The sequence below is a fragment of the Arvicola amphibius genome, chromosome 3 (assembly GCF_903992535.2).
Source record: "Arvicola amphibius chromosome 3, mArvAmp1.2, whole genome shotgun sequence".
NCBI lineage: Eukaryota > Metazoa > Chordata > Mammalia > Rodentia > Cricetidae > Arvicola > Arvicola amphibius.
The window spans coordinates 154,306,143-154,331,001 of record NC_052049.1 but is presented as its reverse complement, the minus strand read 5'-3'; the positions used below and the strand labels follow the sequence as shown (position 1 = coordinate 154,331,001).

The 24,859-nt window shown below is 44.6% G+C and overlaps 1 protein-coding gene across 1 annotated transcript in view; it reads left to right on the top strand.

The window, feature by feature from the left end:
* Positions 1 to 24,859, top strand: part of Me1 (malic enzyme 1) — a 138,980-nt gene that overhangs the window by 110,824 nt on the left and 3,297 nt on the right. The window contains exons 10-14 of the mRNA XM_042054733.1: positions 68 to 181; positions 12,523 to 12,628; positions 14,340 to 14,482; positions 15,886 to 16,059; positions 22,610 to 22,708. Of these exons, the coding sequence (XP_041910667.1) occupies positions 68 to 181; positions 12,523 to 12,628; positions 14,340 to 14,482; positions 15,886 to 16,059; positions 22,610 to 22,708 (636 nt within the window). The remainder of the gene's footprint in view (positions 1 to 67; positions 182 to 12,522; positions 12,629 to 14,339; positions 14,483 to 15,885; positions 16,060 to 22,609; positions 22,709 to 24,859) is intronic.

Genomic DNA, 24,859 nt, shown 5'->3' with positions numbered 1-24,859 from the left:
AAGTGTTACCCCTGACAAGACGTGTGGAGCAAGTTTTGAAGTCTTTATTTTTATACCTTCTTTTCAGGCTGCCTTGGGGATTGCTCACCTGATTGTTATGGCCATGGAGAAAGAAGGTTTATCGAAGGAGAAAGCTATAAAGAAGATCTGGTTGGTTGACTCAAAGGGGTTGATAGTTAAGGTAAGAAAGAGTCACTGTATGTGCCTGTCCTGATGACCAGTCAACAGGCTGCTCATTGTTCTCAGTGTCTCTTTAAGAAGCCATTTTGAAAGATTAGCATTCATGGACTTGGGAGTTCAGTCAGTAAAGTGCCGACCGTGCAAGCACAAGAACCTGAGTTCAGTCCCCAAACCTAAATTCCAAAGAGCCAAGCGCAGTGTCACAAGCTTGTAATCCCAGTGTGAGGAAGCCCAGGCAGGTAGACCCCTGAGCTTGTTGGCCAGCTAGTGTAACCTGCTGGGTAAGTTCTAGGTCAGCGAGAGAACCTGTCTGAAGCAAAGAAATGGTAGGTGGCGGACAACGAACTCTGCCTGAAGTTGTCCTTTGACCTTTACATATACCCTTACATACATGTGCACCTGCACACCCAGACAGTATGCACACGCGTGCGCGCTCACACACACACACACACATACACACACAGAGAGAGAGAGAGAGAGAGAGAGAGAGAGAGACATGCACACACACTAATAAACACAAATGATTGTGCCATTCAGGTGTACTGATCTACTCCTGGATGAATAAGAAAACTGTCTCAGGAATGGCTTCCACCGGGAGTGAATCCTCACAGCCCCAGATCCTCAGTCTGCTAGGATCAGCTTAGCTTTCCTCTGAAGCAGTTGGCTGCAGACCACAGATGAGACACCTACACAGCACACTTTGGGAAGAGCTCTCTGTCACACACAGCAGATTAGGAAGGAAGGAGGGAGTTCAGGAGCTGCCCACATACCTGCTGTTTGCCGCAGTTCAAGAATCAGAATGACTGTAAACAACGTATACTGTGGTCACATCACATGCATTGTAGTTCACTGCATGAAATTTCCCACTGTCCAGGCATTGTTCTAGATTCTAGTAAGTTTGCAGTAAGGCACTTGATTTTAGGATGCTCACAGCATAAAGGGAAAATCAAGTTAGCGGCTGCAGAACAGTGGGAAGATGCTGTTACAGAAGTGCTGTCATGGCGCCATCGTGCATAGGGAGACACTCCTCACTGCTGTGGAGAAGAGGGAAGGAAGACTGAGGCACCACAAAGCATGGGCATTTCTAAGGCTTAGTTGAAAAGAGTTCCGAGTTACTGTAGAGTCTCCACAGAGATCTGAAATTCATCCCAGTAAATGAAACTAAGAGGAAGCATGGTGACGGTCATGGAGAGTCCTGACAGATCTTCACAGTCACACGTGTAACTCGTCCACACCTGACAGCAGTTTGCTGCGTGGTGACAGTCATGGAGAGTCCTGACAGCAGTCTGCTGAGTGAACGGGGGAGGGCTGTCAGTGGCGGACTGGGCAGCTGCTAAAGAATAAGTTCTGTGAGAGACTGGGTGTAGAGTGGAAGGGAAGCACATGAAGGAGACACAGCACATGAGTCCTGAGAGGGTGAGCAGAAAAGCGGCCTTCTCAGTCCTGACTGCATTGTGCAGGATGGCCTGAGAGAAGGTACAGGGAGAAAGAGAGACAAGGCTCAAAGCTCTTGCAATAATTCAGAAAAGTTAACAGAGGGCTGAGTAAGAGAAACTCGATTCTATAGATGTTTAAAAGGTAAGGCTGGCATGCCGAGGGCTTAGGAAAAATGCAGGAGGGATTTGGTGGAGGGAGGACTCCATTTGGACTCCCAAGACTTCTAGGTATAAGGAGAATTAAGAAAAGGTAATTGGAGGGGAAACAGTGAGAGGTGACACAAAGCAAGCTCAGGATGCCTGTGGAGTCTGCAGTGGAAATGTCCCTTCAGCGGTTGGAGATCCAGGACTGACCTTTCGGAGAAGATCTGAACTGGAGAGAGGAATGCAGAGACCATTTACACACATGCTAGATGCCACATAAAACAACAAGTCCCAGGAATGTATGACATCCAAGAACTCACATAGTAGGAATCCATGACTTTAGTTTCCTGTGACATTTTAGTGTGAAAGCCACACAAGTATGCATAGCTGTTAGCATAATTTTAACATAGGTCTGTGGAGCCGAGGCTCTAGGTTGCATGGATTGCAGTACTCAGAATGACTGCAGTTGATGGCTAGACCCAACTGGCAACTTTTACTTATGTCCTTTACCTGTCAAAATTAAAAGGTGCATACCTTGTACTTGCTAAGATGAAATTGCTGTGGGATGATGCTTTTGTACTCTGTAAAGATTTGTCACTCATATTGGTTTAATAAACACTGAAGGATACATGGGGCAACCAAACTTATAGACTGAAGTTTTCTGTCCTGCCCAGTCCTGCAGCTGTTCAGTCCCAACAAAACACACAGAGGTCTACATTAATTATAAATGGTTTGGCTTATTAGCTCAGGTTTATTATTAATTATCTCTTACAATTAAGTTAACCCATAATTCTTGTCTATGTTAGCCACATGGCTTGGCACCTTTTATCAGTGAGACATTCTCATCTTGCTTCCTCTGTGTTTGGAAGCAACTGCAGACTGAGCCTTTCCTCTTCCCAGAATTCTCCTAGTCTGGTTGCCCCACCTGTACTTCCTGCCTAGCTACTGACCAATCAGCATTTTATTAAACCAATACAAGTGAAAAATCTTGTATTTAGATTAGGAGAATTCTGGGAAGAGGAAAGGCAGAAACACAATTGCCAGCCAGAAGCAGGGGGAAGCAAGATGAGAATGCTTCACTAAGAAAAGGTACCAAGCCACATGGCTAAATATAGATAAGAATTATGGGTTAATTTAAGTTAAAAGAGCTAGTTAGTAGTAAGCCTGAATAATAGGCCAAACAGTTGATAATATAAGCCTCTGTGTTTTTCTTTGGGACTGAATGGCTGCAGGACCGGGTGAAACAGAAACTTCCATCTACATGAAATTATGTTTTAAAAGGCCTTTGTACACTTAATAGCCTATACACTATTTAATATAAAAGAGATATACTAAGATTCAATTAATCAACGCTTCATGCCATTAAATAGCTTAAAATCTTGTATTGATTTTTTGTTGGGAAACTAATAAATTGTAGACAAGCTAGAAAATTAGCTTAGTCCTGCTTTCAAATTTATGCAACTATTTTGTGTGCTGGTTTTCATCTTTGGTTTTGTCCTTACACATCTCCTGAGAGTCAGTAATAACTTTATTAGCTTATAATGGGCTTGCTCATAATGTATTAAAAGAATCATAAAATTTAAAGTAGAACATTTTCTTGGTGCTACTCCTTCACACTTTAAAGACTTACAAACCCGGGCTGGAGAGATGGCTCAGTGGTTAAGAGCATTGCCTGCTCTTCCAAAGGTTCTGAGTTCAATTCCCAGCAACCACATGGTGTCTCACAACCACCTCTAATGAGGTCAGGTGCCCTCTTCTGGCCTGCAGACATACATACAGATAGACTATTGTATACATAATAAATAAATAAATATCTAAAAAAAAAAAAGACTTACAAACCCTCACAGCTAAAAAGGCATGACAACTTGTCTTTGAGTGTTAACATAATTAGACTTAGTTTTATTGTAGCATGCTTTCTGTTTATATTTTAATGTCATGGCTGTAACCCTTCCTACCACCTGACTATGGCCATATGTGCAATAACAGTTTGTGCTATAGATGGTCAGTAATATGATATAATAATATAATACATTAGTACTAGTATAGTTGGCATCAATTATTTGGTTACTGATGGTACCTTACTATAGTATTATATAGCAAGAAATAATTGATGTCAGTTTAGTCACTTAAGGCGAGTACTTGCTAAAAATACTTATAAAATTCTTCTCACATGAAAACGAGAGAGAACAATGGGAGGGACAGGATTGCCAGCTGAGTAGTCTCACAGTGACACCTGCCGAGTATTGTCAGACAGGACAGGAAGCCACAGCACAGACAGGGCCATACTAAGCCTCTTGTTTAAGTGGCTTTAACTAATAAATCAACATATGCTTAGAGAGAGCCCTGCATGAACATACATCCATGTAACAGAGACTGGGTCTGGAGGTGATTTTGACTTCAGTTTTATTTTCTTCTGTTCTAAGTAATTGACTTCATTGTGTTTTTCCAGTTTATAGTAGAAAGAGATAGTGAGCAAAGGTATGCTATGTGGAGTAATCATAGTTAGGATAAAAGACTGGAAATCCCCCCCCCCACCAAATGCTCACATGTAACAGCATATGCAGAAAAAGAAAAAATGTCCATATATTGTATTTGTGTATGCATGTGTGTGTGCGCGCGCGCGCGCACACACACACACACACACACACACACACATACACAGTGCCTAGCTCTCTAGACTAATTCCTTGCTGGGAAGTGCCACCTTTCTTAATCAGTTGTCTTATTTCTACCGTGTTTGTGTGTGTGTGTGTGTATGTATGTGTGTGTGTGTGTGATTAATCCAATTCCTTGGATGCAGAACCTATTTGGGCCCCAGACTCTATTCTCTCTGCCTAAAGCAAAGTGGGGAAAAAGGAGAAAAGGGACGGTTTCCATATACAGATGAAGTGACTAGCATAGGAGTGTGTCCAAATCAGCTTTTTTTTTTCATATTGAGGTGGGGATGAGCCACAACTTGAGAAAAATAAAAGTGGAAGTTTACGGCTACAGCTGCAGTGTCAGCAGATATAGACAAGGCTGCCCATTCCGGTTGTTTCTTCTTAAGCATGGAAAATATTTAGCAGGCAATTTTTTTTGTCTCTTGGTCTTCTTGTGTCCTGTAGAGCCCTTCAGCAATGCTAATATTACTGTTCCATGATTCCTGGCTGTCTTTCAGTGTTCAGTCAGCATTTATAAGTCACACCAGGAAAAAAAATCTATGGGGACTGGTCTGTGAGAGATTTATGCTTCTTACTAGTTGGGGTGTATCCTGCCAAGTTTGGGCTTCATGGCCAAAACCTGCCAGTGGTTACTGTGATTAATAAAGCAAGCTGTCTGCAATAAAACACATGTCTTTCCATTTTCATGGAGATAAGTGACAAACTTTTTGAGAACTATTTACCGGAGGAGTTTGGAGATGCTTGGTACAGTGTTTATGGCTTTTTATGATTTACTTCATATTCTAGGGAATTTAGAGGGTCTAAGTACATAAATGTTTTTCATTAATCTTAGGTTGTTCTTATAGCAATTTTTATCAGAAGTCTATGATTACAGAGCTGTGTGTTCATGTCTCTGTGTTGGATATCCTGAAACATATGCCTTTGAAAAGCCTGCCTGTAGGGTTGTGATGGATCCTTTAGAACAGTGATTCCTGAAACCAGCTAGTCATTTCTCATCACCCAGGGGGAAGCTGAGGCAGGACAGAAGAATGGGGAAATCTTGGGGACAGAAGGGATGGGAGCCTCTCTCCCAGGCATCCAGCTGAAGCCTCTCCCAGTGGAGAAGCAAGAATGCAAGCGCAATGAACTGCATTGCCTTGTCCTGACTGTAGACTAGTTTTCTAGGAGTCTTGCAGGAAACTAGAAACCCTTTTTATAGGAAAAACACATATACCAAACTTCGTATTCAACCCAAGCATCTGCCATTTTACCTTATCAGATTATCATTCTGTCCAAGGCAACTGGAACCACTCCAGAATCTCATTATCAAAGGAGAGAGAAGATGAAAAATGAGAGTTGCCAAAAGGGTATAAATGCTTAACGTGAATACAATTGTGATTCGACCTTAAGGAGCCTATACTTACCTACACGTGGGTGTCTGGTTTCTCTCGCAGAAGCCCACATCCTGCTCTCAGGTGTGGTTTTCTTTCCAAGTTCCTCTCTTTCTCCAATAATGTTTAAATTCATAAAATATCTTTTTTTTAAAAAGATTTAATTTACTATGTATACAATGTTCTGGCTGCATGTGTGCCTACAGGCCAGAAGAGGGCACCAGACCCCATTATAGATGGTTGTGAGCCACCATATGGTTGCTGGGAATTGAACTCAGGACCTCTGGAAGGAAAGTCAGTGCTCTTAACTTCTGAGCCATCTCTCCAGCCCTCATAAAATATCTTTAATAACATTTCCAACTGTAGGCCAGGGAGATGATGGCTGAGCAGATAAGGCCACTTGCAACACAAGCCCCGTGACCCCAGTTCAATCCCCAGAATCTGCATAACAGTAGAAAGAGAATACCAATTCTCACAAGTTGTTCTGTGACTTCCACATATGTACTATAGTATAGCTAGCATGCAATTATCAACCACACTAATAATAATAATAATAGTAATAATAATAAATACCTTTACAATCAAATCTTCAATTTTGCTTCAAAATTGGCTAGTGCTGAAATTTCTTTCTATATCAAAGCCGTGAAGCCTGCCGAGAGTGACAGTGTGGAACTGTGTCTCTGCTCCTTACCACTCTTAAGTCTTTTTGAAAGATACACATAAGGCCTCACTCCATGTCTAAGTTAGCATTGAAGTAGCCCTGGAAGCTGAGCTGAGGAGTCTCTTTTTCTTTAGTTTACTGGTGTTCTCTCAGCTTTGGAAAGCTCAAATCCAGTTCATCTGTTTGGCCGTTGTCAGCAATCCAGCCAGCTTATTGGTGGAGAAAGCAAGAAGCGAGAGTACTAGAGGGCTCGCAAGTCCTGCAGTGGATGCAGGGATGATGGACCCCCAGCTCCGGCTGCGCCTGTGGGTGCAGGGACCAGTGGACCCCCAGCCCCGGCTGCGCCTGTGGGTGCAGGGACCGATGAACCCCCAGCCCCGGCTGAGCCTGTGGGTGCAGGGACCAGTGGACCCCCCCCAGCCCCAGCTCCGCCTGTGGGTGCAGGGACCGATGGACCCCCAGCCCCAGCTGTGCCTGTGGGTGCAGGGACCGTTGAACCCCCAGCCCCAGCTCCACCTTTGGGTGCAAGGACCAATGGACCCCCAGCCCCGGCTCTGCCTTTCTTCTGAGATGAAAGGTCTTCTGTATCAAACAGAGCTTTTCTTCATTTTCCTAAATATCATAAAAACTTTCAAAAGCGACGTGAATTTACCGTTTGTCAAAATGCATCATGCCCCCTTTTAATGTCCCTAGATAATGAATTGTCACAGACTGTTAACATACTGACTGCAGCTTACAGAGGTGAGAGCAACAGTCAGGAATACAGTTAGATGTTTATTTTGCCATCCTAGATAATCTAGGACATTGCACTGCATTAAGAAGATATGGGTTACATTAGATTTATGTCATTTTCAGGTTATGATTATGATATTCCTAGCTTCTTTTTTCAGGTTTTTTGTTATATTTAGTATAACTCTGTTCCTCTTTTATGTGTTGCTTTTAGCAGGAATTATAAAATTATACTAGTTTGAATATGGTTATCTAAGCTGCTGACAAAAATCACCCCTAAGAATTTATATTACTTTTATTTTCATATATGCATAGTTATTTTTGATTTGTGATCAAAAGAAAGGACTTTGTTCCTATTTTTCATGGCTCATAGGCAAATTTATCTAAACCTATATACCTGAAGCAGTTTGCATGGTTTTGCTATGGCACTGCCTGTCAGTGGTTGAGCTGACACCTGGCTCCAACAAGAGAACACTGAGCAGGATTCTCCACTGTCTCAATGCTGGATGCCTTTCCTTCTGACAGAGGACAGTGTGAGTTCTGAGGTAAAGGATGGATAAAGTCATCTGAGTGATCAGAGTAGAGATCCTTGTCTTTTGTAGGGAATAAACATTGGCCCAGGAGAACAGTTTAAAATCACAAGGTTCCTAGCTTAGAAAGGACAAGATGTTATGACTGTTATGTGTTCTCATGTACAAAAATTATTTAAGGCTGTGATACAGTATGGAACAACAACAACAACAAAAAGAAATGACAAGGAATTTGAGAATGAAGAATTATATGAAGTAACATAGATTTATATTATTGGATGTCTTTAAAAGTTGTGTTGACACCCTCCTGTTCTTCACACCAGGATATGCTGTGCTGTGTAGCCCAGGCTGGCCTCCTGCTCCTGCCTTACTCTTCGGCACACTCCCTTAAGCTCAGCTAGACACTTTCCTGGTTGTGGATGTCTGATTAGAGACTCTCCTGGAAGATAAGCACTTGTCAGGACTGAGTCTCCTGGGTGTTGTCTTCAGATATCCAAATGAGGAAACTCATCTTTAGATTAAACTGTACACCAAGAGAGCCCTAGGTGTGGTGGCAGAGATGGCAAGGGGATTATCTGACAGTGTAGACCTTAAATAAGTAAATATGTAAAAAGTCAATAATTATGTAAATTGACATCTAGACACTTTACTGATGATTTTAGCATTTCCATTTTTCAGGTGGAAAGTAATTTGAAAATGCTGACGGGGGCTAGAGAGATGGCTTAGCAGTTAAGAGCATTGCCTGCTCTTCCAAAGGTCCTGAGTTCAATTCCCGGCAACCACATGGTGGCTCACAAGCATCTGTAATTAGGTCTGGTGCCCTCTTCTGGCCTGCAGGAATACTCGCAGACAGAATAGTGTATACATAAATAAATAGATAAATATTCAAGAAAAAAGAAAATGCTGATGGGCAGACAGTACAATGTTCAGTATTCTCTGAGTGATAGCTCAGCATCCTTCACGACTATACTCTGTTGTGATAGCTAGAGCACATTAGAATCACTTTCCTCTATTGGAGAAGGTAGTGCATTTAGACAGGTTCCCTTAATTGTTGTGTCAGCTGGAAGAGCAAATCCCTGACATATAGGCTCACCCTGAGCTTTGGGGACCAGTTTTCATGATGCAGTGTTGCCTTAGGAAAGGCTACTGTCTTCACTGCCACGGCCAGGAGTCATGTTCGCCCACAGACAGGAGAGCTGGCCCATATAATGGTTCTACCTGTTACTCAGCACCCAACTGCTGCTCGTCTCCCAGACTCTAAAGCATGCTGTGTCCACCTCAGCCAGGTTGTAGTCCAACCACGTGTTTCCAGAAGAGCCATGTGACTGCCCCTTCGTTATCCTCATTCCTCATCCTGCGTCAGTTTGTAGTGAGGGTACATCATTTAATGCAGAAACTCTGGACAGATGATGAGAGCTGAGGAAACTGGTGGGTACAGCTTAGTGTTTGGCCTTGAACCCAGAGGAGGTCATGCTGAAGCAGTGTGGAGTCCTGCAACGCTTGTCTCCTAGGGCCTCAGAAGCATAGGCTGTGTCCTTGCTTTTACGACCGCAACTGAGTGTGTGCATTTCTCTGGGAGTAGTAAGCCAGAATTGTCTCATGTTCTGTTGAGAATGTTTGCAGCTGAAAGTTACTGATCCCAGGAAATACGCATTTCCAAGCCAGCATTTTACTTGGTATCTCTACTGGAAATTTCACTGTGTAAGACTCAAACTAACCATGAATTTTAGTTCAGACTGCTTCCAAAAATTGTTCAAAAATAGTTTAGATAATAAAAACTGTAATTGTCAAATGATTCCATGTTTTTCCATGATGAGACTTTCTTTTTTTCTTTCTTATAAGGCGGGATGATATTTGCCAGCTACCAATAAGGGAACCGAGGGGGCAGAGAGATTGCAAAAGCATTCATTTTATTAAACCATTTCAAGGCGATGAGTCATCAGCTCCTAAAGTCACTAAGACTAGTGTTAGGCTAACAAAAGGCAGCATTAAAGATGCTCTGCTGCTGTGGCCCAGTACCATGTTCTCAGTAGTCACGTCTTGAGGACACACAGCCATGGTCTCTTCTCATTCATCTTTGGGTCAAAGTGGACAGTGCTGTTGATGTTGGCCCAGTGGCTCTAAGCTTTCTTCAGGTTGAGTCCACATCTGCCCCACACTGCTCCCTGTGGGTGGGCTCAGTGGCAGACTACAAGCAATGTTACAAGGGGACAGGTGGATAGATGTGTCAGTTCTTAAGACTGATGCGGGAATTGTCATTCTAGTGCATATTTTAGTGACCAGGGGGAGCCATATGTTCCAGTCCAGAAACACAGGCAAGGAAGAAACAGAAACCCCCAATTTGACGGATGCAGTTAGGACCTTTCAATGTTTAGATGCAGAATGGCACTCACACGGTCATCCTGGTCCCCACTGTCTGGTGTTTGATGCTGCATTTGTTACAAGGTAGATTTTGTGCTCAGATTCTGAGTATATTTAACGCAGGCCAGGATAAGCTCTGCTGTTCCATGGTTAGGTGTAATAAGTGCATTTTTAAACTGGGGGTGGGTGTTGTTGAGCGGCACCCCATGGTGAGCATGTTGAACTGAAAGCATCTGTGTGGTCTGCTTTTGTGATGGACCTGCAGAGCTACTTAGCAGAGAACACAGACACAGGAAGGTAGGACAGAGTTGGGAACAATTGGGTTTATTACATCTCTAACTCATTTGAGAGAAATTCTTTGATGTGCCAAGTGCCGATTTCCTCCTGTTGATGATGAGGCTGTCTCACTCTCTCCATGCCAGTGCTGCCTGACGTTCGCAATGGAACTGTGAAAATGGAACAAATTCCCTGTCTGCAATGTTAGCAGAGTAAGCGTAAGCGCACTCAGCAAGATTGCCCCCAGGACCTCCGGTCACATAGAACTCTAAAATCGCCAGCATTGTAGTCTTTATGTTATTAGAAAGTGATTAAAAAAAAAATCTCGCTGCAAACACAAAAGAAACTAATCTCTCTGTGAGTGCTTTCTATTAATCAGTTTAAAATTTATTTATGGGCAAAAAACAAAACAAAACAAAACAAAAAAAAAACAAAAAAAAAAAAAAAAGAAAAAGCCGAGCGGTGGTGGCGCACGCCTTTAATCCCAGCACTTGGGAGGCAGAGGCAGGTGGATCTCTGTGAGTTCAAGGCCAGCCTGGTCTACAAGAGCTAGCTCCAGGACAGGCTCTAAAGCTGCAGAGAAACCGTGTCTCGAAAAAACCAAAAAAAAAAAAAAATTATTTATGGGGCTGGAGGTATAACTCAACAGGGTTGCTAAAATTATCTCACTTTATTGTAAAGAAAGAGGCAGGCTGTTCATGAAGAGGAATAAAGATTTGAAATCATTTGACGGTTTTTAGTATCTAAAACGTGTAAAACCTTGGACCCAATCTCTGTTTGAAAGAAGTTTCTGTCAACTGAGTTCTTTCAGATTTAGGATTAATCACAAAACACAAGCGAACAATTAGGCGTTTCCTGATTAAAGTAGAAATTAGAAAAATTTTTCAAGTAAACATGACTAATAAGACTATGGATCAAAATATCCACCTTACTATCGCTAGTATTCCCTCCTGCAGTAGGTGTGAAATGGAAGCTTCAGATTTGGTTGTAAGTGAGTGAAGGGGCTTATTTTCATGGTGTCTTAGACATAGAGTGTGTTGATACATGGAGCAGGGAAGATGGAGAAAACTTGTTGGAATACAGCAATGACCAATGGTGCGCTTTCTTTTGGGAAGCCATCCAATCCAATGTCACATTTATCATGAAAAGCAGTGATACACAAATAGCAATTTGTAGCAGCCTAGGAGAAAATGTTCCAAAATTATAAAGAGCTGGAGATGGGCTCCTTTTCTCTTTGCAGATTTTTTTTTTAAATCAGCGCTGATAAGGGTTCAAGTGCTTCCCATCATTTCTTTAACCCCCAGTGACCCGGTGAGAAGCCAGTTCCTTGCTTTACTTGTTTACAGAGAAGGAAGCAGATATAAAGGGGTTCATATGTTTTAAATTTTCTAGTATTCTGTATATTGCTTTTAAAAGCAAATAAATCTGGGCTGGAGAGATGACTCAGTGGGTAAAGTGGTTATCACACAATCATGAGGACCTGAGTTCAAATCCCAAAACCCACATAAAGTACATGGCAATAATTCCAGCAACTCATGTAATATTCCAATGGAAACAGGAGATTTCCTGGGAGTTGCAGCTCCGCTCACTGGTTTATGGAGTACATGGCGGTCAACAGGGACACTGTCTCAGACAAGGTAGAAGGAAAGACTGGAAGCCAAGCTTGTGTCTGACCTCCCCATGCACCCTGTGCCTGAACTCATACACATGACCACACACACGCTTTAAAACAAGGAGATTGCACCAGCTTTCAGCCTGATGGTTAGCATTCAGTCTGGCATCCAGCATTTGGAGAGCCTCTCCTCCAGGCCGTCCTGTGATGTACTGGAAAAGCAGTCCCAGACAATGCCTGTCCTAAGTTGTGGTCACTTCAAGTCTCTGAAGCTGTGTCTTCGTGTGTGAAATAACAGTGATTATGCTTGGCCTATGTCTCAAGGCTCTCGTTGGATTTGTTTACCTACTGTTGTGTCACCATTGTCTGGAACACTGTCTGCCATGTAAATATTTGTTGAAAGGACAAGTGAAGTAATACAGTGACCTTTAGAGAGGGGCTTCCAGCATAGATGCTACGTGTCGGACACAGGGTGGTGAGCGTGCGAGCCAGCAGTGTGGAATATGTGCTGCGCCTTTGAAGCACACTCTTGCAATACTTCCACTTCTCATTTGCTTTACTTAGGGACGAGCTTCTCTCACAGAAGAGAAAGAGGTGTTTGCCCATGAACATGAAGAAATGAAGAGTCTAGAAGCCATTGTTCAAAAGATAAAACCAACTGCCCTAATAGGTAAATGCTTTTTTCTTCCCTTTTCTTAAATTTGGCCTATTTAGCATTATTTTGCTTTTTTAAAAATTCTAACCTTTGGAATCCAGAAAGAAAATGCACTTACGTAGCGGGGTCCTCATAGTCTGCCTTCCTAGTATTCCTGATTTGGGCTGAGGTGTGTGGCCTTTGTGCTGTGTCATCCGCTCACATCTGCCGCAGTCAGCCCTCTTCCAGGCTTCGTTCCTCCAGGCAGACAGCCCTTCCAGAATGTCCTGAAAACCCTCCTCCAGGGCACCGGTTTGTGCCACGAGATGGTTTTTAGCGGTCATCAGTGTGAAGGGGGTGTTGATGAAGAAAGAAAAGAAAGGCCAGCTGACATCTAGTGGGTAGAGGTCAGTGAAGTTGTTAAAACGTCCTGTGGTGCACAGGGTAGCCTTGCCATGAGGGACCATGCCCGCAGCATAGTAGTTATGCCATGAAGAATCATGCCCACCGTGTACTAGTTATGCCGTGAGGAACCACGTCCACCGTGTACTAGTTATGCCGTGAGGAACCACGCCCACCGTGTACTAGTTATGCTGTGAGGAACCACGCCCACCGTGTACTAGTTATGCTGTGAGGAACCACGCCCACCGTGTACTAGTTATGCCGTGAGGAACCACGCCCACCGTGTACTAGTTATGCCGTGAGGAACCACGCCCACCGTGTACTAGTTATGCCGTGAGGAACCACGCCCACCGTGTACTAGTTATGCTGTGAGGATCCACGCCCACCGTGGTACTAGTTATGCTGTGAGGATCCACGCCCACCGTGTACTAGTTATGCTGTGAGGATCCATGTCCACAGTGTATCAGTCAAGCTGAGATCCAGGAGCTCTGGACAGGACTTCTCAGGAGACTTCCTAGGCTTGCACCTCTCCTGTCATTGCATTCCTCCTCAGGTACTCAGGCACGGTGTGTGCACAGTGCAGTGTGTAGTGGGCATCTGGGCATGTGATGTGCACCTGCCCTCCCATTCCAGCTTTGGAAGTGGAGATAAGAGGACAGGACAGGAGCGTACCTGTGCTATATGAGACCTGCTTTAAAGATCCATGGAAGACATGCTTAACATGTTCAGATTCTGTGCTTAAAATCTTGAAGGAAGTTATTTCAGTTTGTTCCTATTTCCATGACGTGTGTCTTTTTCCAATCATAGTCTATCCTTAGAGTGTGTTTGCAATAGCCGTCGATGTAGATGGTCCAGAATCACAAAGAACTTTCCTGAGCTTTCAATGTGTTTTACGCAGTGCATCCTTTAAGCTTCCTCCTTTTCACCTTCCTTATGTTAGCTGCTCTGTTCTGCTTTCAGCGAATGTTGATCTCACCTGTTGTGAAGACGATAAGATGATTGACATTGCCTATAAAGACACAATGGCCATAGTCTACTCAAGCTTGAGTAGAGAGAATATTGGATTTAATGCATTAATGGTTTAATTTCCTGATACAAATGCTTTGACTAGGAACTCTGTAATGTAAGTCTGTTGTCATGCCTGTGATTTATGAGGGCACTTGTTGAGTTAATCCTGAAGAGGTTGGCCTTGAGCAGTGTTTTTCATCACTAGACTTTAGTGTGAACATTCTAGAGTTTGTTTATGTCCTGGTAGAAAGGAGCTGCTATATCTCATTGTTTGGGAACCCTATCCTCTTGATGAACTGAGTGACAGTCCTGTCCCCCATTTCTTCTTTCTTTTTAGGAGTTGCTGCAATTGGTGGTGCTTTCACAGAACAAATTCTCAAAGATATGGCTGCCTTCAACGAACGACCCATCATTTTTGCTTTGAGTAATCCAACCAGCAAAGCAGAGTGTTCTGCGGAGCAGTGCTATAGAGCAACCAAGGTGAGCCGTCATGTGTCAGTTAGTTACGGGAAGCCTAGGGAGCCCACAGCGTTGATCACGTGCTCTTGACATCGTACTTAGTCCATCAAAACTGAAAGATGCATGAACAGACCGAAGGTGTGAGTGACTGCCTCCTCTTCCTCAATGTGGAGTCGCTCTGCGCATCTTCAATAAATAAGTCAACTTTGTATGTTTTAGTGGTAACTTTCCTTGAGTGATTTAGAAAGTAAGACTTAAATATAAAACATGAAAGGGAGAGAACTTAGTCTTGGATGGTTCTGGAGCTGTCTTCTTTAACTAGCTGTTCTCAAGCACCGAAGCATACAAAATGAAACCACAGTTTAGTTTTTGCTTAGCTAAATTTCGGGTTTGGATTTTGATGCCATGGGTGGGGATCTGGGCAGCTACGCTGATACCCAGCCAGGCTGTCATAGAATCCTCAGTGCTCAATAGTTTGCTGTTTTAAAAATAAAAAGTTAATTTTATACTGTGCTTGTACTGGCATATATTTGACTGATAGGTTGGCAGAAAGCCTTTAGCACTCCTCAAATACTTGAGAATATCATTATAACAGAAATGAAGTTAGTTTTATGCATCTAAATCCTTTATTTATATAAAATAGAGAGGGTAAATGCAGCACAGAGTTGTGATGCTGTGCACAAACCACAGCTTGAAGGCTCTACCTGTAAGGAACGTGCTCAGTGCTCATCACAGGAGCAAGTCACGTTCTGACAAGGGGCTATTCCATCTCTTAGCTGAGATGGCATCAATATCCTAAGTAATTTTAACCTTTTATCTCATGTACAGATTGAGTTTTCCTTACGTTCTTCAGTAGCTTTAAATAATCAAGGGACGCAAGCCCAGCCTTTGAGCAGATTGTAGTGTTGTACCTTGCACACAGGAGGCCCGTGATTATTTTGTCTCTATGCATCTCAGCAGTCCTTGTTAGCATAGAGGCTTCTGCCATACAGATACTTACTGGTAGATCAGTTTTATAGTTGTGTTGTAAACTTTCAGTGTGTCAGAAACAGATGACCTCAACTTTTTCTTGAGATCTTCCCGAATGCGCTGTGTTGTAAAACATTGACAATTACCGTGAGACTGAAGCGTGAGTTCTAACCTAACATACCACTTCCAATTTCTAGGAACCTGCTGATTTCGTCCTCAGAAGTCTGTAGTTGGAAGTCTCTCTATTGTGGTCATTAGGCCTGAGGTTGGACCACTGCAGAGAACAGAGTGGTAGCCTTAGGGAATCCTGTGCTTTGCCCACTCCTGGACAGATGAATACAGAGCACAGTGGCAAGCATGCCCCCATAACCCGCGGGCAGCACTGACACCCGTTAGACTGCCTGCAGATGACTGTTCTCTTCGTCATTGGTGCTCTCTGTCTGTCTGTGTTGCAGGGGCGTGCGATCTTTGCCAGCGGCAGCCCTTTCGACCCAGTCACTCTTCCAGACGGACAGACTCTCTTCCCCGGCCAAGGCAACAATTCCTACGTGTTCCCTGGAGTTGCTCTTGGGGTGGTGGCCTGTGGGCTGAGACACATCACGGACAAGGTCTTCCTCACCACTGCCGAGGTACTAGGAAGAGCTGGCGCATGCTCAGCTTCGTGCTTTGTTTAGTGTCATAGGTGTCTGTCAAGTGTGAAGGACTCTTAGTAAAGAGCGAGGAGTGGGTAGCAGGTTCATATGAGCCATAGTGAGAATCTGTCCCAGTAGCTGTTAGGTTTCGTTCCACAGAAGGAGCCTTCAGGTACTGATGAGCTTTCATGAGACCAGTGGAACAGAAGTATGTTTTCCCCAAATGGTGGTAAGTGACATTTGTCCACTGTGAGCCTTCCTAAAGAACGACCTTTGGAAGTCTGACATAGTTTAGTAGAAGTGCCTGTTATCGATGTTTCAGCACAGAAAGTAGAAGCCACACTAGTATTTAAGCAGAAACGAAATTAAAATGGGGCATTACGTGTTTATATGATCACTAAAGGGGCTGCTGAGATGGTCCCGTGGGTAAAGATGCTTGCTACCAGTACTGGAAATCTGAGTTCAGTGTTCAGGACTTACATAGTCGGAGCAAAGTATCTCTTGCAGCTTGGTCTCTGACTTCCACATGGGTGCCTTGGCATGCAGGTACCACCCTCCCCCTCGTAAATTAGTAAAACGGTAATGAGACTGTTCGAGGGAACTACTGTAGGAGATGCTGCTGCTTCTCTAGGATTTCAGGAAAGGCCCTCACAGAACCCAGGGAATCGTGTACAGTGAGAACTGATTTTACCCAGCTGCAGGCTAACAAGTAAGCCATGGTTGCATAGACACTGGCAGACATGGAGCTTCAGCTCAGAGACGAAGAGCTTTGTTATCCCTGCTGCAAAGGGTCCTGTGACAGCTCCCTTTGCATCCTGAGCCTCTGCAGGATGGTGACGGTGGGTGGCTCCGAGTGAGAAACTTGTCAATTTCTCTCAACAAATTAACGCTGTATGACATAATAGCTGAACTGAGCCAGATGAAACCTGATTGGTCTAAAGCGTGTATCCTGCCAGATGAAACCTGATTGGTCTAAAGCGTGTATCCTGCAAGCATGCAGTTCTTTGCACCGTGAGGAGGAACCCCAAGAATGGGGGGCAGATTCCAGTCACTAGTGGGATCAAAGGGTACAGCCTGGCTAGCACCTGCCTCCCTCTGCAGGCTAGATGCCTGGATGCTGTAGCGTTCCTCGGGCATTCCTTCGCAGGGTCAAAAGTTCAGCAGCTGGTGTGTCTGTTTTTCAACTCAAAAATATTGTTAAATTCAAACAGATATATAATTTCTAAGAGAATTTTAAGGTTTTTACATAAAGGAAAATATAATCTTTTCTTTTAGGACAAAACAGATGAACTTGATTCTCTCTTCAGCCTGTTTTGTTCCTGTAGCTCTAGCGCCCTCTAGTGACATTGTCAAGTAAATACTTTTTATTTCTCATTCGTTAATAGTAATGCACTAAAGGCTAACGCTTTAATCCCAAGTGGATCTCTGTGAGTTCAAGGAGAGTATGGTCTGCATACCAAGCTTCAGACCAGCCAGAGTTACGTGTTGACACCCTGAGCCAAATATTCTTTTTTCTTTTTGGAAAGAAATAAAAGTAATTGGGTGTGGTGGGTCACTTGGGAGGCCTAGGTGTAGGATTTCAAGCTTGAGGCCAGTCTTGGCTATGGAGAGCTCCAGGTCAGCCTGCACTGCACAGGGACACCAAATCCAGACAAAGGAAGAGAAAGCAGCGCTGTGCTCAGCTGAGATCTCCTCACTGCGAGTTTTCTCTGCTGCGTCTTGGCCTCCAGTTCTCTCATATTTTATACGACACTCTCTCCCCTGCTTGTTTTCCTTGTCTCTTCATCTCCCTTCTAATTAAAATCCTGTGTGTGTGTGTGTGTGTGTGTGTGTCTGTGTCTGTCTGTCTGTCTGTGTCCATCCACACATGTGCAATTTAGGGTGTTTTCTACTTTGTTTTCCACCTAGTATTTGAAGACAGGTCTCTCCCTGAACCTAGGACTTGATGGTTTGGGTGGGCTGGCTGACCAGCAAGGTCCACCTATCTAACTCCCCGAGCACTGGGGTCCTAAGTGTAAGCTGCAGATCCTTGCTGCCCCCTCCCCGGCTTAGGGGCTGAGGTCCACCTCAGGCCGTCATACATGTATGAGCTCTTAGGACTCAGTCATCTCCCCAGCCCCTGGGCAGTTACTATTTAAACACTGACACTGAGTGTTCTTCCTGTTTGGTGTTTGTTCTTTAGAGCCCCTTTAACTAAAGAGGTCGCTCTCTTTAAAGCCATTCTCCAGATGCCAGGAACAGCTAGTGCAGTGCTAACACGGAGTAGAAGCCCTATGTGCACACTGTTGAGTTCAGCAACACCAGACACAGTGTAACAGGAAGAACAGGTCCGGTGCCGTGGACGCCCATTGCTAGAGGGCCTACAGAAGGCTGTCTGGATCGTCTGGTTCAGCTAGCCAGCGAACTGAAGTAACAGATGAACTTGCTTTATTTGACAAGCCCAGGCTTATCACTTTTAGTAGTATTATAGCAAAAACAAACACTAAACAAAACCAAAACATAAAAAAAAAATTGGTTTGAGGGTTCTGGAGAGATGGCTTGGTGGGTAAGAGGACTGGCCACTTTCCCAGAGGACCTGGGTTCAATTCTCAGCCTACATTGATGTGGGATTCCCCTCTGTATGCTGTGAATATGTTTTACCATTGGTTAATAAAGAAGCTGCTTTGGGCCTACAGCAGTGCAGAATATAGCAAGGCTGGAATTCCAAGCAGATAGAGGAGGAAAGAAGGTGGAGTCAGGGAGACTCCATGTAGCCACCGAAGGAGACAGACGCTGTGGAACCGAGCCTTGTAGTAAAATATAATAGAAATGGGCTAATTCAAGATGCAAGAGCTTGCTAAAAATACGCTTAAGCTATTGGCCAAACAGTGTTGTAATTAATATAGCTTCTGTGTGATTATTTTGGGTCTGGGAAGCTGGAAAACTAACGAGCATCCTCCGACTACATCACATGGTGCCTCACAGCCATCTGTAACTCCCGTTCTAGGGAGTTTGACATCTTCTGTCTTCCAAGGGAACCAAGCACAAACACATGCGGTGCCTAGACATGCTTGCAGACAAACACTCATATGTAAAATATAAAATAATAAAAATTTAAATGCTAGTTTGGTTACATATGAAACTGGAAGTCTCGTGCATTGGACCAAATCTGAAAGGTTATTTCTGGATTCCTAAAATTTTATTTTTTGTTTTATTTGTGAGTAGTGTATGTGGATGTACTTAGGCAGGTGTGAGTGCATGTGTGTGCACAGGTTTGTGAAAGCCAGAGGCTTTGAGACAGGCTCTTTCTCTGAGTCCAGAGCTTACTAGTTGGCTAGACTGGCTGGCCAGGGAGCTAGGAACAGAGGTGTGTGGGTGGGCGTGATCCTCTTGTCTTTGCCTCCTAGTGCTAGGTTACAGGCATGTGCCACAGCGGGGGCCGGGGTATGCAGGTGCTGTGGATCTGAGCTCTGACTCTCATGATTGTGCAGCAAACAGTTTGCTACCCAAATCATCTTTCCAGTCTCTGTTCCTGAATCTTCTTTTTAATTATAAAGAGATTTTTAACTTTCCTGGTGCTGGTAACCAGTAATGCAGCTCAACTCAGTATCCATAACCTGTGTCGTATGCAGCAATACATCAGAGTTGTGTTTGCACTAGCATGCGTTTGACTTGGCGTGTGGGTAGGAACCTTTTTCTCTTCTTTGATATTTGAAAATTCCACTGTAACACAGCAGAGCTAAGTTCTCTGTGAGACTTTGGTCTTGGGAACGGATGTAAGCGACACAGAGTTGCGTCACTGTATGCAAACAGGGCCTGGCTGCTCTGCTTTGTGCAGAGTGTGTTTGTCTCAGAGTGAATGAGCCGCTCCTTTGTTTCTGTCTCCTGTTTGGGGTAGTTCTTGTGTCCTTGGTGATTTAGATCTAGACTTAATTTTTTTTTCATTTTCCGTGTTCGGGTGTTTTCCTTGCTGTATGTAAGTACACTGGGTGTGTCCCTGTGCTCATGGACCAGAGGACCCCCTGGACCTGGAGTCGTAGACAGTTGTGAGTTTCCATGTGGGTGTTAGGGATTGAACCCCGGCCCTCCAAAAGACCAGCTGGAGCTCGCAGTCTCTGAGGCATCGCTGCAGTCCCAAGGCAGGCTTTCCTTTCCTTTCCTTTCCTTTCCTTTCCTTTCCTTTCCTTTCCTTTCCTTTCCTTTCCTTTCCTTTCCTTTCTTTCTGTCTTGTTTGTTTTTGATTTGTTTGTCATTGCTGTTGTTTTGGAGGCAGGCTCTCAGTGTGTCACTGACTGGCCTGTAACTCACTGTGCAGGCCAGGCTAGTTTCCTAGCTTCATACCCACAGAGATTGTCTGCCTCTGACTCCTGAATGCACAAGCACACCCAGCTAGGTTCTAATCCCATTTGTAGGTTGAGAGTTCCCTGACATTCCTCACTAGGCCTTACATCTGTACATGAGGAAAAACTGCACAACCCATGAGCTGTCCCTGCCTGAGCTCTGGGAAGGAGTGGCTGTCAGTGTGAGTGACTGGTTCCTCCCCCTGCTTTGTTTTGTGGGAAATGGCACAGCCACTTAGGTGGTAGGTCATTTAATGTCTCTGGCTAAAGTTTGGGACCCAGGTCACCATCTCTGTGGCAAAGGAAAACTTGGGTTTACTACCATGTAACAAAAGCAAGAAATTAATTAGTTAAATGAATTAATATATTATCAGAGTTAATAGTCTGTGTGTCTTAGTTACTGTTCTATTGCTATGACCAGATAGCATGACCATGGCCAAGGCAACTCTTATAAAAGAAAGCATTCAATTGGGAGTTGTTTATGATTTCAGAGGGTTAGTCCATTGTCATCATGGCAGGGAGCTTGATGGTGCTGGAAAGGAGCTGAGAGCTGCATCTGCTCTGTAGATAGGCAGGCAAGGGAACTGGGCACGATGGCATGGGCCTTTGAAATCTCAAAGCCCAGTCCCAGTGGCATACCCCCTCCAAAACGTCCACACTTCCTAATCTCCCAAACAGTTCTTTAGCATGGGGTCAAGCATGTAACTATTTGAGCCTGTGGGGGTCCTTCTTATTCAAACCACCACACCAGGTTGTCTATCATTTTTTATATAAAAGAGTTGCACTGATCCAGTACTAGTTGTACTGTAGATTACTGCTTCTCCCTACTTTGGCTTTGCCTAGTTGTCCCTGGTGAGAAGTTCTCAGCCACCCACAGTGCCTGTGTATTCCATTTCTCTTTTCTCCACCCCCCAAGCTCGGGGCAGGTTGTCTCAGCATCTACTCCACATATCCGGGATCTCCATGCTGTCTGCAGCGCCTGCCGTGTGTGTGTGACTCCTAGTTTCTTCTCAGCCCCTTAGTCAGGCCTCCTGGCCTCTCCAGTGAGCCTTCTGTCACTGTGGCGATTAGCTCACTTTCTCCTGCAGCCCAGACTGTCTCCTCTAGTATCTCCTTTTGTTCTGTGTGTTACCTCACTGCCCTGGAGACTTATGTAGGTGGAGCCAAGCTTGTGCGCAGTCCTGTTGGTGTGCTGATGGAACCAAACAAATCTTTGAAATAACTGCCTGAGGCAAAAGCAGGAATATCTCTGTGAGTTCAAGATCAACTTGGTCTACCTCTCTAATTGCAGACCAGCCAGAGTTTCATAGTGAGGCCCCATCTCAAAAAGAGTGACAGCTCAGTCACTTGGGATTATAGGATGAAGGTTTTCCGAACCCAGAGCCATGACACAGGACTTAAGACACATCCAAATTTGTCTCTGATTCCTGTCTCCCCCCCAATTTATAATAGTAATCTGGATAAGTAATAAGAAATAAGTAAAATTAAAGAATATTTAAGATTCTAACAGAGCTGGGGTATAGCTCAGTGGTAGAGTAGTTGCCTAGTGTCTCCCAAGCCCCAGGTTTAATGCAGAAAGAGAGAGAGAGAGAGAGAGAGAGAGAGAGAGAGAGAGAGAGAGAGAGAGACTATTTGATTGCTCAAAATGTTGCCAGTGATGGTTTTCTGTCTCAACTCTGCCCCAGCATTTCTGCTCAAGGCCCGGCTACCGACCTTGTGCAGTGACTTAATTGTAACTCTGTCTGGAGCTAGGGAGCGGCTTAGGGAGAGAACTGGGAGGTTGGTTAGGTAAGGTGTTAACCAAGGGTCTGGGTAAAAGTTAAGTCCCTTCTCAGAGTATAACTGAGCAAGCTCTCTTGGCCCCTGTGTGAATCCTGAGTGACAAGCGGCAGTGGGTCTGCCTGGGCTAGCTGCCCTCCTCGCTTTCCGTGGTCCCTTCCATGGCGTCTTCATCCCCTTTGCTTTCCATCCGTTCCTCTAGGAAACACCCGGTGCGCTATGGTTTACTGTGAGGACTGCACCGAAAGGGAGCCCGGACTCTCTTCTGTTTCACTCTCGGTGTGACCTCGGCGGTGCCACGGCCTAGCTTTCCTGTTGATAAAGGGGCTATTAGACAGTCGCTGTCATGTGATAGTGTCTGGACATGGACATCCCTCAGTTATCTGTGTATTTACCACACCGAGTCCTGTGATGTCTGAACATTTTTACTGCTTCTCTCTCTTTTAAAGGTCATATCTCAGCTGGTGTCAGATAAACACTTGGAAGAGGGCCGGCTCTATCCCCCTCTGAGTACAATTCGAGATGTCTCGTTGAAAATTGCAGTGAAGGTAAAAACCACGTAGCCTTGTTATTTTTCCTCCCTTCCCTTGCTAGATATGTGTTGTTGCTATTTTACATGCCTGCTTGCATGTGCGTTCATTTTCTAGGACTCAAAGAAATGAGGCATGGTGAGGGGAGTGCTGGGGGAGCTGCGTTTCATCCTCGGAGACGGCTGGAAACATGGGGCTGGTGGTAGATTTGCCCTCCGTTTTCCTCCTGTGACTTACATTTCATTCCAGCTGGTCAGGCTTCTCCGGTTCGCCTTACTGTAGCTCTGTATAGTGGTTTATAGCTCCGCAGACTCACTAGAGTGACATTTACACCTGCAGCCTCCTGCCACGTCTCTGTTTAGGACTTAGAACAGTGGTTCTCAACCTCCCTCATGCCGTGACACTTTAATACAGTTCCTCAGGTTGTGGTGACCCCGACCACATGATTTGTTACTATTAGGAATCGTGGTGTAAATATCAGTGTTTTCCCACGGTATTCTTTCAGACTGCGAAGGGGTCGCGCCCCACTTGTTGAGAACCACTGACTTAGCGCATGATAAAAGACAGTGTCAGGGGACATAGGACCCTTTGGCAAGTTATTAGTCCTGACGATAAATAATTCAAACTCTGAATCAAAAGGGAACTCAAGGGGGCTTCATTGGGGTTTGAGGAAAAGACATCTGGGCGGGCAAGCTGGGCTCTTAGTGGGAGGCGGTGCTGGATGAGAGAGGAAACCATGCCTTCTGAGCTAGGGGTCAAGAAAGCAGGCAGAGCTGGGCGTGGTGGCGCACCCCTTTAATCCCAGCACTGGGGAGTCAGAGACAGGCGGATCTCTGTGAGTTCGAGGCCAGCCTGGTCTACAGAGCAAGTTTCAGGACAGCGAAAGATACACAGAGGGAAAAAAAAAAAGCAGGCAAGTTCAGCAGAGGGCATTAGTGATCAATTACACGTGTGTGCACTGGTGGGGTTGGGGGAGAGGGCAGAGTGTCAGGGCCAGAGGAACAGGTTCCGTTTTCTCAGTCAGAGCTCAGAGAGGAGGCAGCCTAGCAGTGTTCTGTCCGTAGCTGCAGCGAGGAGGAGGCCTGGGGTGAGCAGTGACCCCTTGTAAGGGGTCAGTAAGGGGTCCTGAACCTCATATCTTCTAGCATGTCTGCTTTCAGGTGTGTTGTGTTGCTTCCCACCTCCTGGCTTCATGCTGTTCTTTGTTCTTTAAGATTTATTGTTTGGGCCATCTTGTGATTCTCCATAAATCCATCGTGCTGGCCTCACCGTGGTAGAACTGGAGAGGCGACAGAGGCAGGGAATAGCAACAGGGAATGGGTGTTTCCGATGGGATGGCAGGGTGGCTGTGCACTGGGATCTCGACACTCTGTTTCTCTAGAAGGAAACACAGCCTCAGGCTGTGCTCATTGTAAGATTGAAAGGCACATCCATCCCTGCCTTTCCTAGTAACCCTACCCCTACCCCGACAGGAGTGGCACACACAGAAGACACACTGATGGAGCATGATCACACATACACCTGATGGTGTAAACAGCAGTTTTTGTGTGTATATGAGTGAGAGTGTCCATTTTAAATTCTGTCAGACTTTTCATAGTAGGCACTGAAATGTTTTATTTTCATCAAAGCTATATAATCCTTTTGTTGTTGTTGTTGTTTGAGACAAGGTTTCTCTGTAACCATGTAACCCTGGCTGTCCTGGAACTAACTCAGTAGACCAGGTTGGCCTCGAACTCAGGAGATCCACCTGCCTCTGCCTTCTGAGTGCTGGATTAAAGGTGCGCACCACCAAAAAACAAACAAACAAATAAATAAATAGAAAGATTTATTGTTTTGGAGTTTGGGAATGGAGCAAGTCTTGACATCTCAAAGCCTGCCCAGTGGCACATCTCCTCTAACAATGCCATTCTTTTAAGCCTCCCCAAGCAGTTCTAAAAACTTTGGACTAGGCGTTTAAACATAGGAGCAGCCTATGAGGACCATTCTCCTTCAAATGATCACACATGGTTTTTCAAATTATAAGGAGCTGCTTTTGATGTTTTTCCTCTTCCTTACCTGGACCATAGGAGGTGGAGTTTAAAGCTGAGCGTTAAGGTAGGGTCCATCCCCAATGACCTCCAAGCCTGCTAATGTCTTACTAGATGCCTAACATGGGACAAACAGTGAGGA